Raw genomic sequence first — 18,852 nt, 5'->3', positions numbered from 1 at the left:
TTAGATCTTGTTATTATTTAAATATATTATGTAGGAATGAAAAATACCCACAAGAAAGAAATAATGTGCTATCACTTCAAATGTATACTGATAAACAGATTGTTCTTGCTGATTGTTTTTTAAAGACATAACATATTCCATGTGGACACATAGATACATAAAATGAAGGATTACTTATGAAGACATTTTCATTTTACTGTCAGTTTTTGGAGGATTGTTACTGGAAATAGAACACCATTGGCTAAACTATAGCATGAAAGTATGTAGATGTGACCTAAACAGATGGCCAATCCAAGAGTCAGAAAGGCCAAAAATCATGTCTTTACTGACACATACTTGCTGCTTCACTGTGGACAACTCATTACTTCCCTTGGGACTGCCTCTTTCTTCTCCTGACAATCCTGTAAAATTATGAACTATTAAAAATTTCACATTTTCCTTAGTAAAGTATACACATAGAGAATTTATATGCTGATGAAATCACAGGACTAAAATAAAATAGAAGGTGGAGTAGCAGTATGAGTATAGAGAATTAGAGGAGGGATAAGCCAAATTTTCTTTTTTGGCATGTGTTACAATTGATACCTATTAAGTAAGCTTCAAAAAGGACCCTTATTTCTTTGTTTCTCATTTAAATTCAGTTGGTGTCTTTTCTTAACTAGATTACCTTCCAAAAGTAACCTGACAAATGAATTACACCGTTTAAAAATTTGCCTATATCTTTCTTGTTTAAGAGATCTTTCTTTATGCCAACCAGCAAAAGAATATCTTTCAAGGAAACTTTTCTAGCCAAAACCACCTTACAATTATCCTGGGTAAGATACCTCATCCTAAGGAAATTAGACCTTATAAAGCAACTGGAATAAATACACTAAGCAAAACTATTTACACTGGGAGACTGTCAAATAATCACATGCTTTACCAGATGAAAAATAATAGAATAATCTCTACTTTAGGATAATAAATTATTTCAAATTGAAATTTATCTTAAAGTCATCTAATTCATTTTAAATTTTTGGAAACAGATAAAAATAAATTTACTCATTTAATGCCATGCTGGCTACCAATTTTTAGAATCAAGATTTAGACTCTTTACACACCAAAATACAATGTTCTTTTTCACTAAATCAGACTGATAATTATTTTGGGATTTATATGAAGGCTGGATTAGAGTTGAATGTGCAAGAAAATGGGAGACCAATTCTGACATCAACATTATTTGCACATTACCACCCCGGCTTCAGACACCATGCCTTATCAGCAATATCTCCTTACAACATTCATCAGTACATATGGAATGCCCCTCTGTTTTATTTCCTCCTTTCTTTCTTTGGTGAGTTCCTGTTGATTTTCATTTTGAGAAAGGGCTAAGAACAGCCAGTCTTCATTCCCCTTCTTTCTTACTTTTGATTTTCTAGATTTCACCATGATGCCCCCATGCAGGTACAATCATAGCCTTCCTCTACTTCTACTTTCCTTTTGTGTCTTCCTCATTAGATTGTAAACTCTGAGAGCATGAACTTTCTTTTTGCTTGTATTTGGACCCTCAATACTTAGTACAGTGCCTCACATATTAGAAGCACCTAATATTTGTTTTTCACTTTGCCTTAACAGAGAGCTATATCCATCTCTTCATATCGTCATCAAGTTAACACAACTCTGAAATATTTTCTTTTTAATCAACAATTATACCCTTAGCATATAGAATATTCTACCGTATTCATTTCTCATATGTCCTACTTACTTTTGTTCCTTAAAAATATTTCCTTAAACAATTCCAATATTCACAATTTCATTTCCACATACATAGCAAAAATAAACTTCTCTTAGAAAACTTTTCCATTTTGAATGTGCTCAATAGTGAGATTATGTGTTGCTTAAAACCCTATGCTTATTGCAAAATTAGTAAACTCATAAAGAAAAATACTTATATTTCCCCCTTTGAGTAATGGCAGTTGAACCATTTGGTAAATATGCATACCAATACAAACTTAAGCAAAGAACTTTTTTTTTCCTCTAAGGGGAAAAGAAAATGTGAATAGTGATTCTCAGAGGGGAGCTTTTCTGAATAAGGTTTATGTAAGAAACAGTACCTTCTGGGGAGAAGATAATTTACTTTTATTTGTTAGTTTCTGCTTTTTAATGGCATGATGACAAATTTTTCTTCTGATGTAGTCTTCTGTTTCAAATCGATGCAATTTTAGATCAATCTCTTTTTCTTCTCCATCAGGCTGGTCCTCCTGATACTTTTTCTTTCTTTCATCTACTCTCCCATTATCATTTTTTGAGATATATTGGGATATTACAGAAAAATTTTCTGAAAATCCTATATTTTGATCTTCAACAATTATTTCATCTTCAGGTATTCTTTCTGCTACCATTGTCTGTCAGGCCAAAAGTTAAATATATTCAGGAATAACATCAAGACATTTCCTCAAAAAATAAAAAAGATCAGTAAAACACTATTGTACATTAATTCAGCACTATGGGTTTGATTGGTGGTTGAAATCCTAGCCTTATATAAAAAAGTGCAGCATTTTATTTTTTTTAATTAAATCATAAAAGCATTCCCATTTTTTCTCATATTGATATTGTTCTGGGGTACCTGAGGATTATGGGACCCATAGTAATTTTCTTATTATTGAATCAATAAGACTTTCCTAAGTTACATTTAGTGAATGAAAAAAACTTTCCCCATTTAATTTAAATTAATTAGATTTCATATTAGCATTTATATTAGCTAATATAAAATACAGAAGCAAATAAAATTTCAGGTGATATCTATGTAAACATGAAGCTGACAATGTTCTCTATTATCAGAATGGTTCATTAACTAAATTTATACTATATGCTAGACTCTGTCTGACAACCAAAATGTTCTATTACAATATGTAGTTCTGTGTCACTCTCACAACTCAGGGATCTGTGTATATTATAGAAAAAAAAATATATGAATATATGTGTAAATAGTTGCATGTGTAAATGTGTATGTATGTATACACACAAAAAATATAGGTGCCTTCTTAGTTTGATTATTTTATTGATGTATATCTATTTATATATTTATAAACATATCCATTCATATAGATATATATCTATATATGCATATCTATGTATCTATGCCTATCTATGTATCTATTTGTATCTATGTATCTATCTATTTCTATTTTCTTCTCTCCATTGCAAACTACTTATTTGTGATTAGTTAAAATCAATGTCACCAGCTAGAAGTCAAGAAGGTGAAGATAGGAGTTTGGAAAAAGTCTTAGTTTATAGCATCAAGATAGTGAGACTGCCACAGAATTCCACATTGTAACCAAAGTCTCTGCACAAAGACAAATCGTCATGAATGACTCTGGTGGGTCATTCTTGACCCATTACTCAACTATGCCTCAAGGTGAATGATAGACATAATTAATTTTAAGAATGAACTAATGAGTTAACATCTATTTAGAAGCTAAGTGATAAAATAACAGTTTCTGGTAGTCAGTTTTACTCCTATATTTATATCAAGATTTTAAAGTCACAATGATAATACCTGAGCTTTTTTGCCTTCTCTTTTGTGCCGATATAACAGTGCCTGGTATTTTATATCTCTTTTCTTAGCTTCTTTGATAGTTATTTGATTATGTTTTTCATAAGCCAAGATGACCACAGCCAAGACCAAAGTCATTAGATAAAAGGAGCAGAATACAATTATGACAATAAAAAATATCATATAGGTTTTCCCAGCAGCACGTAGGGTCTAAAAAAAAAAAGGAAAATTGTTTATATTTCTATTTCCTCATTTGTAATTTTTCAATAAGAAAATGAATTTTTAAAACTATTATTATTTTAAATTATTGCTTTTTCTGGATAGACATTAAATGGAAAGCCCAGGTGGTTTTATATCACTTCATCTAATGTACATACTGATAAATAAGGTCATATGTTAAAAAATAAAAATACAAACATGGAGAGATCATAGGTCTAAAGTTATAGTCTTTGAGACCAGATCCTGGACTTGTCACTTATTTATTATTTGTGTTATTTTGGGTAATTTGTGTTACCTTTTCCAGGCCTCGGTTTCTCTATTTGTAAAATAAAAGTATTAAATTAGATTAATATCTAATTGTTTTCCAGTTCTAAATCTATCTTCCTATTATCTCAACTAAAGACTATTAAACAAAATATAGGCATTATTTAATATGAGAAGTTAGAGATTATGGTTCTGAAATTGGAAAGGAGAAAAGGAAAAGGTAGTCAGGGAGGAAAGTAAAGAACACCTTCAGTTGGGTTGAAGAAATAAAGTAGGTCTCTATGCATTGCAGGAACATTAAGATTGTGAGACCTTTTCTGGACATTAATGACAATAAAACAAAGACATTGAGGTATCATATATTACTCGTGGTGGGAGATATCCACAATTTAATTCGTGGTTGAATGCTTCTGTTGCTTGAACCCTAAGAACCTAACTTTGCTAAGGATGGCAAACCATGGAGGCCTTGCCTCAAATGATTCAAACTGGAATAGTGACTGAAGCCTTTTCCAGAGCTCATTCTAGATATAGAGTGTGTGTATTATTGATAGAGTCAGATCATACTAGCACAGAGAGTGGCATGGCATGGCATGGCATGCCAAATGACCTGGCAGGAATTACTATGGTCTGATACTATAAATTATGTACCTACTCCATATTCAGAATGACCTCTGGAAAAGTGTCTAAATTATATTATGAATATGCAGCCAGAGGGAGGGAGCTCTAGAAACTCTAAAACAAATTGTTATCTTCAGCAGACCTCTAACAATGGAGGTGTTCTGACAAGCAGATGCCTATTTCCTGGATCAGCACAAATCCTTCCTCCCCAAAATGCAAACAACTTCCTCCCCATGTAGTATTTCACCTAGTAAACAGGCATTTTCTATTCTAACTCACACATTGAAATCCATTATTTCTTTAGCACACAGGTTAAAGATTATCATCTGCTTGAAGTTCTCACTCTAAAACTATCCTCCATTTAACAATATTGCCTACATTTATATTTATTCATTTTCTATTTATTATATACACATTTTTATCTTTATATGTAGTTGTTGTATTTATGATTAGAATGTAACTTCCTTGTGAATAGATAGAGTGTCATTATTTGTTCTTTTATCTATAGCATCTAGAATTATGCCTATAATATTTTAAGTACTTAATATTTAATTTAGTGATAAAACCCAGATAATGCCACATAAATATGTAATCTCAGAATAAAATAAGTTGATAAAGGGTTCTGAAAGTATAACACAATCAGGTTTTTGTTTTTGTTTGCATAAAACAAGTTTTTGTTGTGTATAAAAATATAGTGTTTTGCTAGGCTCTCACCTGTTGGTAAAGTTTTTCCCAGTAGTCCAAAGTCATTAATCTAAATAAGGTCAACATAGCCCAACTAAAATTATCAAAACTTGTGTAGTTGTGATCAGGATTCATGCCAGCTTTCACACAAATGTATCCTTCTGGACATTCTCTACATACATAAAAAGAACAAATTTATTCACTTTAATTTGGTTCCTGATTTTGTGACACCAAAATTAATCAACCAAAGTAATAAACCAAACAAATAAAAAAATCCAAAAAAGAATTAAATTTCAGGGCAAGGTACTCCATCCAAATATATAACTCATTACCAAATGTTTTCAGTTTCAATAAACAAAACTAATCTCCAAACAATAAAGCCATGTAGAGTGAGATGTATTTTGAATGAGTCTATATATCTTACAAATAAGTCCATATCACTTTTAGGTTGGTAGAAACTATGGCACAGTGGAAAGAAAGCTGATCTCAAAGCCAGGAAGTATTGATTCATGTCTTACCTTTGGAGCTTGACTGATTATGTTATTCTGGCAAGTCATTTAACCCCTTAATATTAGAGTAACTCTCTAAGTCTGTAAATTACAAAGACAGTTACTTTTTTTTTTAAAGGGAAAGGTTCTTCATCTTAGATTTCCCTTATATCCAATAAATCATATACTGTTTCTTCATGTGATTCAGTGAAAATCCCAAAGATCACTTTGTACCTGTTTGACACTGGACAAATCATTTACCTCTTGATACTTCACTTTGTCAATGTGGTGGTAAGATTTGATGACCTAGAATTTCCCTTTCAGTGTTAAATGTCTAAATCGACGATCATATGTTTCTTTTTTTTAAAATAACTTTTTATTTTCTAAATACACATACAGATAGTTTTCAACATTCACCCTTGTGAAACTTGTGTTATAAATTTTTCTCCCTCTCTCCCCCCAGTCCTCCCCTATAGAGCAAATAAGCCAATATAGCTTAAATATGTGAAATTCTTCTAAACATATTTCTACATTTATCATCCTGTACAAGAAAGAACATATCAAAAAGGGGAAAAATGAAAAAAGCAAGCAAACAACAAAAAAAGTGAAAATACTTTGTTGTAGTCCACATTCAATCCCCATAGTCCTCTTTCTGGATGCAGATAACTCTTTGCATTACAAATATGACCCTATGTTTCAAATGTTATTGTCAAACTATTTATTGTACACTAACCCTTCTTTCAATTATATGCCATTTCATCAACAAATATCTATGAAGCACCATAAACAAGATCTGTATTAGGCTTTGCTTATATGCAGAGTCTAAAAACATGGTTCTTGTCTTTGAAAAGTTCTTGTCTTAGAAAGTTCTGGAGTGGGGGAATGAAATAATGCAAGTTATACAATGATTAAATACTTTGGAGAGGATCAAAATGAACAGAGAAAGGAAGAAGTGGTTATTTCTTCCTGAAGATGACAAGGAAGTTGAAACAGCTACAGATTTTCTGAGCTGATTCTTGAAGGAAAGAAACAATTGCAATAAGCAGAGATGGGATAGAGGTTGAAGTAATTCCATTAAGGATTTTTTTTGCTCAAAGAATTATTTAAGAAAAGAACACTGGATAAATCTGGTGATTTACTGAATAATCCAATTTGACTAGAATATAGAAGGCATTAGAGGGAGTACTATGCAAACCAAATTCTGAAGGATTTAATCCTAATGTGGTAGGAGCTATTATTTTATTGGATATGTGTATATGTATATGTATATATGCATACACATGCATATATATGAAAATAGAGCTCTATTATGGGTAGACTTTATCTTCAAATATATCTTTAAATCAAATCCATAATCCCCATTTGTTGAGACTGTGTAAAGCTTCTTGGCATCTAAACCACCTACGAATAATTCTTGGACATAAAGGAAATGGTAAACTTGGAAACTAATGTTTATTCAAGATGGTTTAAATCATTAAATGACCTTTCAATAAGGTCAGTTAAACACACACACACACACACACACACACACACACACACACATACATACGCACACACACAATTCTCCCCCCCCCATTTTATCATTAGATAGGTATGTTGAGAGAGCAGGGGCAATGTCTATCTACATTTGCATCCCTAGGAAATCCTCATATAGTTCATGACATATGACAAGATACTTGAAAAATATTTGTAGTAGGAATTTTTCATACGAAAATAATAATAGGGGTATGTGTGTGTGAAGTAAGCAGCATAGCTTACAATATAATGCAAGCATTCCTTACACTTAGGTTTCAAGTGTAGCCTTCAACCAAAAAGATTACAAAGACCATTAAAGCTATTCCAAAGTGGAAAACAGTGAATTCCTCAGACTAAAAAAAGTCTTCAAGCAAAAACTTAAACATAACTATTAATATGTTGTAATGGAATTTTTTCCCATACATACAAGAACAGTTTATGAGTGTAAAATTTTATGACTCTCTACATAGTTAAGTAACTATGAGCCTCTGATTATCTATAAAAAGGTGTATTGCAATATCATGGTATAATTTTTTGTGTGCTTTACATCACATCTCAATACAATGTTTTGTGTTTTCAGACACTCAAAGAATTATCTGATTTATGTTATATCACAACTTGATACAATCTAGAGAGAAACTATAAATCAATACTTACCCAGTATATGCAACATTACCACAAAGTAGAGCATCCTTTTGTCGTTCCATATAATAAAAATAGTCTATTTTGGAAAAAATATGAATAAGATAATTAATTTATTTTGAAATGCCTAGGATATTAGAAGCTCATTTAAATCTATACCACATATAAAGGTGAAACATCAGTCAAAACAAGAGTATGTCAGATTTTTCCTGTCCTTTCCTTTCTATATTTTTTAGTATTATAGAATCTAGCAAGGAAATAAATGTGAGAATTAATAAATTAAAGTTTACTTGTTTACAGATGGGAAAACTGAAATGCAGAAAGTGTATAAAACTTGTCCTAATTCACATATATAATAAATGTCAAAGATGGGAACTGAACCGTGGGCCTCCAGTTCCAAAATAATTATTGTTTCCTTTCTGCAAAACTATCTTCTTACCCTACTATGTGGTCAGTAACATTTTCTATTTTTAAACATATTTCATACCACAACAGAAATGTCTGGAAGAAATGAATTGCTTTCCCTTGGAACTCACATATCTCTCTGCTATATTTTACAATAATGTATAAAAGAATAATTTTATTTAAGTATGAATTATATAGGTCTAAATCTAAAGATCTAATTACTTTAATCTTATATATATTTTTATCTCACCTCTACTTCTAACATTATGTTTCACATAATAGGAATTTAAGAAATATTTGTCAGATTGTATTACAATAATATGAAAAACCTATTTTGCTTAAATCAAATTCTGTTATCTTTGTTTTCAACTCCACACCTTGAAAAAAGAATATGGTATACAGAACAAAAATGCAACTCTAAACCCATAAAGAAATTGCATAACCACAGGTAGAATGCCAACTATAAATTGCCTAGATTTGTGTTTTGTCTTTATATTATTAACATCAAATCTTATGTAGTAAAAAGTTAAACAAATACTTCTTGAATAAATAACTATTAGGTATATTGAATCCAATTGCAGATTGTTGTTTTAGAACATTACCTGAGAGCCTTGCTTTTTCTCTTTCTATCTCTTTCTGTCTGCTCTACTTTGTGGTAATGTTGTATATACAGAGTAAGAAATATGGATTTATAGTTTCTCTATAGCAAATGTTATTTGCTGGTTTATGTGTTATGTTGTATCTATAACTGATGAAGGGGAATTATCTTAGGAACTAGTCCTTAGGGTCAAATTCTGAGATTGCTCCAAAATAAAGTTTTTTTTTTTTTTAGATATAAAATTGTTATGGGCCAGAACTCTGAATTAAAACAAAGGATTCTTACAAGATGCTGTCACTGGAATTGATAGAAACAATGGTTATCTAGTTTAGAATGGTTCAGTATGATTGATTTAATTTTACAACAAATAATGGTCTCCTAGTGATATAATGATTGGTTTATACTCAGTTTAGAGCATATAAACTAGGAACCTCAGCCATGATTCATTTGGGAGATTCAGAAACCAGAGAAGACAGGCAGGAGCTCAAGCTCTCGGAACTAAGGACAGACATTCATTTGATTTTCAGTCAAGCCACTGGTGGCAGGCTCTCCTTTTGCATTTCTCCACTGAGATCAAGGCTGGTCTGAAAGGCTTTCCGGAAAGCTGCCCAACCCCAAGAAGGAGATAATAAAGAATCTGACTATAAGAAAGATAAACAGATCCCAGAAAAAAAGACAAGAGTTTGAGAGAGATAATAAAGAATTTGGATTTTAACCCCTCTTGTTGTGATTACTGAGCTGAAAAGAAGGATGCTCCCAGAAACCCCAAGAAACTGAAACAGAGAACATTACATAAAATATTATATGTATTGTGAGGGAGGAGTTATAAAGGAGAAAAGGGGAGAGGAAAAGGGAAGACAGAGGAGAATAGGAGAAGGAAAGGAGAAAGAGAAGAGGAGAGGAGAAATGAAGGAGAAGAAAGGAAAAAAGAGGAGAGAGCAAAGCAGAGGAAAAAAAGAAAAGAAAGGAAAAATGAAAGGAAGGAAAAAAGAATGGAGAGAAAAACAGGAGACAAAAACCGAAGGAAATAAAAGAGGAAAGAGAGGGGAAAGCAGAACGATTCTAATATTTTTACATAGTTCTCCAAAGAAAATTATATGATTAAGAAGGTGATTCCTATCTGTGAGTCTTAAAAATATCAAATTTGTGGATGATAAAAACTGAGAGATAGAGCCATAGAGATTTTATGTTCTTGTCAAATTGGTCTTTCTGTCATTCACTGAACTCAGAATTCAATCTCCTGATGATACTTCATTGTCTTCATTGCTAGAATACATTTCCCTCTTTACTTGCGTTTTTAATCATCTTTAGTTTATATGAAAGTCCAGTTTCTATAATCCAACCTACAGCAGGACTTTTCTTATCCTCAGAGGTAGTACTCTTTCCATAAATGATTATTTCTATATTTATAATGCAGATAAACCCATTGAAGAAAGAGCTGTTTCATATTTTATATGTTTAAGAAATGACTCTCAGGGGGAGGAGAGGAGTCAAGATGGCAAAGTAAAAAAGCACTAAGTTGAACTCTCTCAAATTCCCTTCTAAGAATCTCTAAAATAATACTTCACACATCAAAGTCTGATGCTACAAACCAAGAAAAGATCAGAGGAAACAATTTTCCAGGTCAGAACAAATTAGAAAGTCAACAGGAAATGAGTTGTCTCATCAGGACAATGATGGGCTTCTGTAGCATTACACTGAGCTCAGGCTCTCTCTTTGGGGTGACTCCTTTAGGGCAGCAGCAGTTTTTGCAGTTCTAATCCCACATACAGTAAAAGGTTGGGTGACTATGCAAAGGAGCAGACACCTAAACTGAGTGGTCACTCATGGACAAGTAGGATATCTGGTAGGGAATTCCTAGTCAGAGGGAAGAACTATCAAGAAAAGCTTAAGAAGAGTAAAGGATCGGATCACAGTTATATGCTCAAGAAGAATGCTCTCATTGGTTGATACCCATAGAATAAAATCCCTTCTTAGGTAAAGATCAGAGCACAGAACAAAAGATCAATGACCACACCTCTCTTTTGACAATATCACCTTGAAAGCACTGAGAATGTATCAACTCCTAGATAGTTCTATAAAGAGCAGCAATAAAAATCTGAAATTTGGGATAATGCTCCCTCTATCCTAGGAACAGAGCCCAACTTTAACATAAAATTAAGAAATGGGCTAGAAAAATGAGGAAACAACAATAAAAAGTATCTGATCATAATAAGTTCCTAGGGTGGCAGTTAAAATCAAGATATAAACCAGAAGACAGTAGTATCAAAATAGTTGCAAGCAGAGTCAAAGAAAAAATGTAAATTGACACTGCCCCCTCAAAAAGAAGTCCAATTATAGCTCAAAAAGAGTTCTGAAAATCAAAGAGGCAGAAGAAAAATTGGGGGAAAATGAGAATTACACAAGAAAATTGTGAACATTGTCAAAAGCTTGGTTTAAAAAAGTCACAAAAATGAGAAAAACACTATAAAAAGCAGATTTTAAAAGAAGTAGAAAAGCTCACAGAAAAAAGTCCTTAAAAATCAGAATTAGGCAACTGAGAGCTAATTGCTCCACAAGACACCAAGAAACAATGAAACAAAATTTCCAAAAAAAAAAAAATGAAACAATAAAGAGAATTTGAAATATCTCATTGGAAAAACAAATACATTGAAAAATAAATCAAGAAGAGAAATGGATTCTCTGAAAGGCATGATAAAAAAAAATAGTCTAGACATTATGTTAGATGCCAAAGATACAAAAAAAAAAAAAAAAAGCCATATGCTAGAACAAGAAAGTGAAATAGAATTTGAAAGAATTCACCAATCACTTCCTGAAAAAGATCCCAAAACAAAATCCCCCATAAAATTACAGCCAGATTCCAGAATTCTTACACCAATGAGGAAATATTGCAAGCAGTCAGAAAGATGCAATTCAAATATCTTGGTACCAGAGTTATCACACAAGATTTAGCAGCTACCATATTAAAGGAGTGTTGGTCCAGTAAGTAGGTTTAAAACCAAGAATCATCTACCAACCAAAACTGGTTTTAATCCTTTGGGGGGAAGGGAAGATATTCAATAAAATTGAGGTGTTTAAAGCATTTATGATGAAAAGATCGAAGCAAAATAGAAACTTTACTTTTATATAAAAGACTGAAAAGAAGCATAAAATGAGAAACATGAAAGAAGAATCAATAAGGTTCAAATGTTTACATTCCTATGTGGGAAGATAATAATTAAGTTCTAAGAATTTCATTATTAAATTAAGCAAAATACCCAATCATTGGTAATCTTGAAGCATAAGTAGATACATGACTGTCTGTCTTATGTTGTATAAAAAGAGGATTCTTATTCAGATATGGATTATAATAACTTCCTGCTAAATATTTTTAATTTTAGTTTTTGTGATTATATAATGAATCAATTTGCTATCCTGCATTTATTTCTATGAATTATTTTTAGCAGAAAGACATATATTTAAAATGTAATCACATGACTCTAATCAAAAGGTATAATGTATTCCAATTTTTAAAATTCCTTTATCAATTTTTTATAAGTTGTTGACATTGCTAGTTGGAGTTAAGTGACTTGTCCAGAGTCACACATCTAGGAAGTGTTAAGTGTCTGAGATCAGATTTGAACCTGGGTCCTCCTGACTTCAGGGCTGATGCTCAATCCATTGTACTACCTCGCTGCAGTTTATATACTTACAGAAAATATTATGGAAATATAAAGTCTTCAATCAAAGAAAATGATACTAGATGTATCCCTGCTTCAAGCAGTCCCTGTTGGAATCAAATTGTCATATCAGTCTCAAGAACAACTTGATTGTATCAGATTATTTCAGAAGTCTAACTCACTTCCTCATTTCAGTCTCATATCTTTTTGATATATGCTACACATATTCTATTGTCTCTGAGGTATATCATCTATGTACTTACAGAATAAAATCCAAAGCTCTTTGATCAGTATTCAAGACTTTCCACTGTAATAATAAAAGCTAGCTTTTTAACCTTATATTATACTGCTTTGCTTCATGTACTCTATGCTCCAGAAAGCATGGAATGCTTGCTTTTCTCTCAATAATTCTTAAGATTTCCAACCTCTGACCTGGCTCAGATTATTCCTTTACCCTAGAGATCTCCCCTCTCATGTTTGAATTCTTGTGAGGCCCACCTGAGATACTATCTTCTTAACATTTTTTTTCCCAAACTCTCCTAGCTAGAAGTGACTATGACTTTCTATGAATTCTTATAGTCATTCTTTTTTACTTTTATTTTTATCTGTTCTAGTTTTTATTATTTCATTTCTAGATCTCTCTCCTACAAATTGCATGCTTTTTACAGGCAAGAATCCTGTCATATTCAATGTAAAATGTCCATTACTTCATATATAAAATATTTCAATATAGTGCTTAACAAATGCTTGTTAAATGAATTCAGTTTCTTAACTGATTTGATAGAATATGCATCAATAGTGTAGTAAGTGTATTTTTTTTTTAGTTTAGGTTTTTTTTTTTAATTTCTGTCCTTTTGGTTGTGTTGCATAATCAGTTTTGGTTACTGTCAATATATTGAAGAAAAGAGAAGGTTGTCATGTTCCAAGTCAAGTTGATCAGTGGAAATATAAAGAGCAAGATGGAGGAGGAAGAAAGTGAGGATTAATAATGGTAGTGGTAATGTTGATTGTGGATCTGAGTACAGAGGACAAAATAATAATGAAGGACCATCAGTTCAGTTTTCACCTAGTTTGAGTTTTGTAGCATGAACAGAAGCCTCAAACTAAGGAAGCCATAACCCATGGCTTGTGGTATGTAGTGTAAAAGGCAGTTGTACATTTATCCCAGTTCCCTGAGCTGAAGAATCCAGAATATCACCATTTTAGGGCTGGGAATCTGTCAGTTTTTCAGAAAGGGATTCTACTCTGAACTATGAGAGAGTCCAAGAACCCTAGGAAAAAGAAGAAGCTAATGAACAAAGTAATGTAATATTTAATGAAAAAGACAGACTGAATGAGCAAGCCAGCAAGGACATTTTGAAACTATAGCAGAAATATAAAATTCTGTTAATTCTTTGTCTTGAAGAGTTCATAATTTATTATCAAAATACTTACCTTCTTGGTAACAACACTCTCAATGATCTAGTGATATCTATTTCTTAGTTCTAATCATAGAGAAGCATTATATTATTTGAATGGGTTTTGAGTGCCAAAGTTTGTGGAGATTAAATCAGATTTTATATGCCATTTTTATTTTGATGAAAACTCAGTTTGAAAGTAAATTTCCTTTGATGAGTTTCTTCTTAATGAAAATGGAGCTTTCTATTCAAACTCAACTGAAATAAAATGAAAATCTTGGAAGGAATTAATAAAATATTTGTCAGATTTTGAATAATATCAGTCAGAAGAAATGACAAAAAAAATCAAAGTATTCTTAAATATTATTGATTTTGTCATTCTGATGCATATAGAAGAATTATAAAAGGTGAATCATTAAACATTTATTTAACTTTAAAGTACTACTTATTTTCTGTTCTGTTGCCCACTGGACTGAGCTTGGAAGCAGAAGACTCATCTTCATGAATTCAAAGCTGGTCTCAAACATTAGCTGTATGATCTCAGCTAGTCACTTAAGCCTGTTTGATAGAGAAGAAAATGGCAAACCACTCTAGTACCTTTATCAAGAAAACTCTAAAATGCAGTTAATACAAATAAGCTATGACTGAAATGACTGAACAATGATGAAATATGAAGAGGAAAGAGATGATAATGATGAAGATGAAGCAAAGGTAAAAGGTTTGAAAGATATTTATGAAGAAAGTGATGAAGAGGAAATGAAGAAGAAGAGGATAAAGGACAATGATGAATAGAACACTGACAGATTCCAAACTTCCTTTGATCTTTTTAAAAAAAAATTGTTTCTCTACTCTCTAGGAATAAGTTGTGGTATTTCTATTTCTTCTCTTTCTCTTTCTTTGCTTCTTTTCCCTCTCCCTCTCTCTTCTTGTTTCTCTTCCCCTGTATCTCCTCCCTTCTCTAATTTACAAATTTTGTAAGTGGGTCAGAGGATACCTTGAAAAAGGTAGAGGGAAACTAGTGATCTTTGTCCTATATTCATTTTTATCTCTCCCAGGCTCTAAACACACTTTTAATGGTATCAGTACACAGCTATGACCCATGGGAAAGAAGAGGAAAAAAAAATCACTTAGCTCCATTCACACTGACTATAGGCTCCTGTGAAGTAGAACATAAAATTTAATGTTTGTTTTTTTTTTCATTTTACTCTGTATATTAGACTCTGATATTACATTTTGTCTCTCGGTGGACAGTAAACATTCATCAGTATCTGGCTGCTTTTTCTTATTTGATAAAAATGAGTAAAAAAATCTTTAAATTTTTTTCCATGCAATGAATAATTATGATTCCAGAAAACTGATGAAGAGGCCTACTTATTACCTCTAACCTGAGAGTTAGAGTGCAAAAATTTAGTGTTTTCAGACATGAACAGTGAGTTTATTTTAGTTAATAACATAGCTTTTTAATAAGAAAGATCATTTTAGGGAGGTAAGGGTTGATAGAGGGGAAAAAAAGTCAATAAAAACTTTATAAAATATACCAAGCAGAGCAGAAGATTAGAAAGAGAAACTTTTAAGTAAGACAATAATTATGTTGACTCATATAACTATATATATATATATGTGTGTGTGTGTGTGTGTGTGTGTATATATGTATATAGTCCCTAATTTATATGTGAATTATGTTCATATGTGTTTATCAAGTTCATCACAAAAAGGAAATTTGGGAAAATAATTTACATACTTGGGCATAGTTTTAATGAGAAATAATTTAATGCATCCTTGTAATTAAAGTATGTTTAAAAATAAGACTCTCTCCTAATCATGATTTGGAGCTGCTACCAAGTAGAGCAGTAGTAAAATTTATGATATCTTATTTGTAATCAGAATTTTTGTAATGTAATTTTATTTCTATTTAATTTGAAATCTTTTTACTTCAATGGAAAGGAAAATGTTTCATGTTAAACATTCAAGTGGATAAGTTGTTTTGTAAAATAAAGCTAAATGTGTAAATAAATAGAGAATAGAACATAAAAGTCAACATTTGTTGTTTAAGGAATGTCATGAAAATAAGAAAGGAAGAATCATCCTTACATTATTTCTGCATTTATTGAAAGTGCTTCTAATGCTTTCCTATCCATTTTTTTTGTTACTTCTGTTTGAACTCTTTCCCTCTTTCCCATTTATTCTTTATTCTGTTATAGAGGGAAAAGGAGGATATACTAGGAAGTGTGGAAATAGAAAAGCAAAGGATACTAAGCAAAAGACAATAAGAAACTGAGTGTATCCTAGGAGAAATGGGAAATGGCATAATAGCCTAAGGAGTTAATTTCTAAAATAGATAAAATTTATCAGTAAATTTGCATATGTTGGATAATATTCAAAAGCTTTTTACTTATGAGGATGGGAAATTAAAACTCTGAAAAACACTGATATAAGAAATAAGAGCTAAAAGTTTTTCATATAGTAGAAAAAAGTCTGCCTGCCCATGACTTAGAAAGGAACCTCTGATGCATTTTAGATGACCTAAATAAAATCCTTTTGAAACCAAGAGAAATTTAATTGCCAAGAAAAATACTATCAAATTTTAACAACCTTAAAATATATACAACTATGAGGGCATGATGATTTTACACAGAATAAGAAATATAGGGACAGCCAGATGGCACAGTGGATAGAGTACTGGCCTCGGTGTCAGGAGAACCAGCCTCAGATACTTCATATTTCTTAGCTATGTGACCGCCCTGCAAAATAATAATAATAATAATAATAATAATAATAATAATAATAATACTTCTGTTAGAAATGCACTTCAAAGTACTCACTTTGCATATAAGAAGGCAAATATATGCATTCTTATAATTGCACAGAAGTGGAAATTTTATCAATATAAGCTGCCTCCATAGTCTACTAGATTAGGCAATTCTGTGAATATCATTCCCATTTTTATGGATTCTTTTTAGATTTACAAAGTGTTTTCTTAAAAAAAATTTAAAAGGGCAATCTTATGAGACAGGTCATATAATTAAGCATCTCTATTTTCCAGATAAAGAACTTGCACCTCAAAGAAGTTAAATGCCAGTCATACAGACAGAAATTGGAACTTGACCTCAACCTTTAAGTCTCATAACTTGAAATCTATATTATCATGCATTTCATGGTACCTTAGCAAGTTCAATTTTTTTTAAAGACAAATTCATTGTACTCCTTTTGAAAAGAACTCTCTAGAAGGAACATTTTCAGCTTTTCTTATATAGCATTAAAACCTATTTTCTTTTTTTCTTTTTTATGACAAAAATTTTCAAGATAATTCCCTTGTTCATTTTTCTTGATTTGAATATCTATAGGAAAAAATCAGATCTTTTAAACTCAAATGGGAAAGAAATATTTAATAAAAAAGTAAGACTGACAGAAACTCTAACTCTGTTTAGTTAATTCATTTGATCCATTATGATTTCTCACGTATCTGGCATTAGTACATTTGCTGGAAGCCTGCATGTTTTCAGAGTAGTGAAACTTACCTTCATTGTTCCATGGCATATAAGTGATATTTCCCTCTTCTCGAGGCCATCGCAGACATTTCTGTTTTAGTTTGCCCATAAATAGTTGCATTCCCATGACAGCAAAGACACTCAGGCAAAATACAATCAGGATCACTGTCTGAGAAAACATTTTCACTGACCGAGTCAATGTCCCTACAACAGCTCTTGGGCCTGAAAACAGAAGGTATACATAGCAATACTAGAATGAAATAAAACATCAGCATGGATTCATTATAAACTTTTTCATCTATTAGAAAAAATGTTAATGTTTCAAACCAATGACCATGTAAATCAAATAATTTAGTTCTCAATGAAAGTTTCAGCTTAATGTCTGAATTAATCTGTTTACTGTGAATACTACTAGACATGATCTCTGGTGGCAAAATATTCCCTTAAGAACTAGCTTGAATACCCAAATTAATCAGCTGCTTGCTAAGTAGAGCAACCATTCATTTAACTGGTTAATGAATAACAAATGAAACACCTTTAATGGAATATTCGTAGAGCAACAAGAAAATGCTGAAATTTAATTCCTGACAAAATGAAAAATGTTTTCAATTATGATAGAATTTATTGGTTTTGTCAACAACATCAAGTTTTTTCAAATTTGCAAGTTATTTCACATTCTTCATCTTGTTTGAGCCTCACAGTAACTCTTTGACGTGGTTACAGCAGGTAGCCTCATTCTGGAGATGAAGAGAAAAAGCTTTGGGGAGCTTAAATGATTTGTTGATGGTTACGCAACTAGTAAGGGTCATAAAAAGAATTTGAACCCAAGTCTTTCTATCTACAAGTATAGCATTCTTTCTACTTTTGATACTCATACTGCAAGGGTGCTTTCTGGGATTCTTCAACCATTAATAGGAATATTAGTAACTTAGTAACAAAAAATTCTGCATTAATAATGCAACTTTAGTGAGTGAATTGGAACTTCCTATTTTAAACTAAGCAAAATTATGAATTATTCTCTTCATTTTTTATTTTTATTCAATAGAACACTTCTCAAAACTTTAAAATATATATCTTCTATGTAGACTTGAAAAATTCATACCTTTAAGTCTTAAAGGTTGGTTTTGATTAGAGAGTCAATGTTACGTATGTAAAGAATAATTTCCCAATTTAAATACATTAATTTATATTTCATATTTTTTTGCTAACATAACTATTAAATAATAAGAATCATGATGAAAATGTATCCTTCACCATCTATTATTCTCATAAACCACCTTCCCAAAATCAAAGCCAGCAAAAAAAAGTTCCAGAAGTTCAGTTTCAGAGTCGAAAAGTAC

The 18,852-nt window shown here is 31.6% G+C and overlaps 1 protein-coding gene across 1 annotated transcript in view; it reads right to left on the bottom strand.

Moving 5' to 3' along the window:
- LOC127554586 (sodium channel protein type 9 subunit alpha-like) overlaps nucleotides 1-18,852 on the bottom strand; it is a 128,962-nt gene that overhangs the window by 85,579 nt on the left and 24,531 nt on the right. The window contains exons 6-10 of the mRNA XM_051986231.1: nucleotides 17,543-17,734; nucleotides 7,981-8,044; nucleotides 5,351-5,492; nucleotides 3,539-3,745; nucleotides 2,094-2,384 (exon numbers count right to left, since the gene is read on the bottom strand). Coding sequence (XP_051842191.1) covers nucleotides 2,094-2,384; nucleotides 3,539-3,745; nucleotides 5,351-5,492; nucleotides 7,981-8,044; nucleotides 17,543-17,734 — 896 coding nt within the window. The remainder of the gene's footprint in view (nucleotides 1-2,093; nucleotides 2,385-3,538; nucleotides 3,746-5,350; nucleotides 5,493-7,980; nucleotides 8,045-17,542; nucleotides 17,735-18,852) is intronic.

Source organism: Antechinus flavipes, chromosome 3 (genome assembly GCF_016432865.1).
Source record: "Antechinus flavipes isolate AdamAnt ecotype Samford, QLD, Australia chromosome 3, AdamAnt_v2, whole genome shotgun sequence".
In the NCBI taxonomy this organism is placed as follows: Eukaryota; Metazoa; Chordata; class Mammalia; order Dasyuromorphia; family Dasyuridae; genus Antechinus; species Antechinus flavipes.
This window is presented reverse-complemented; position numbering and strand designations above follow the sequence as displayed.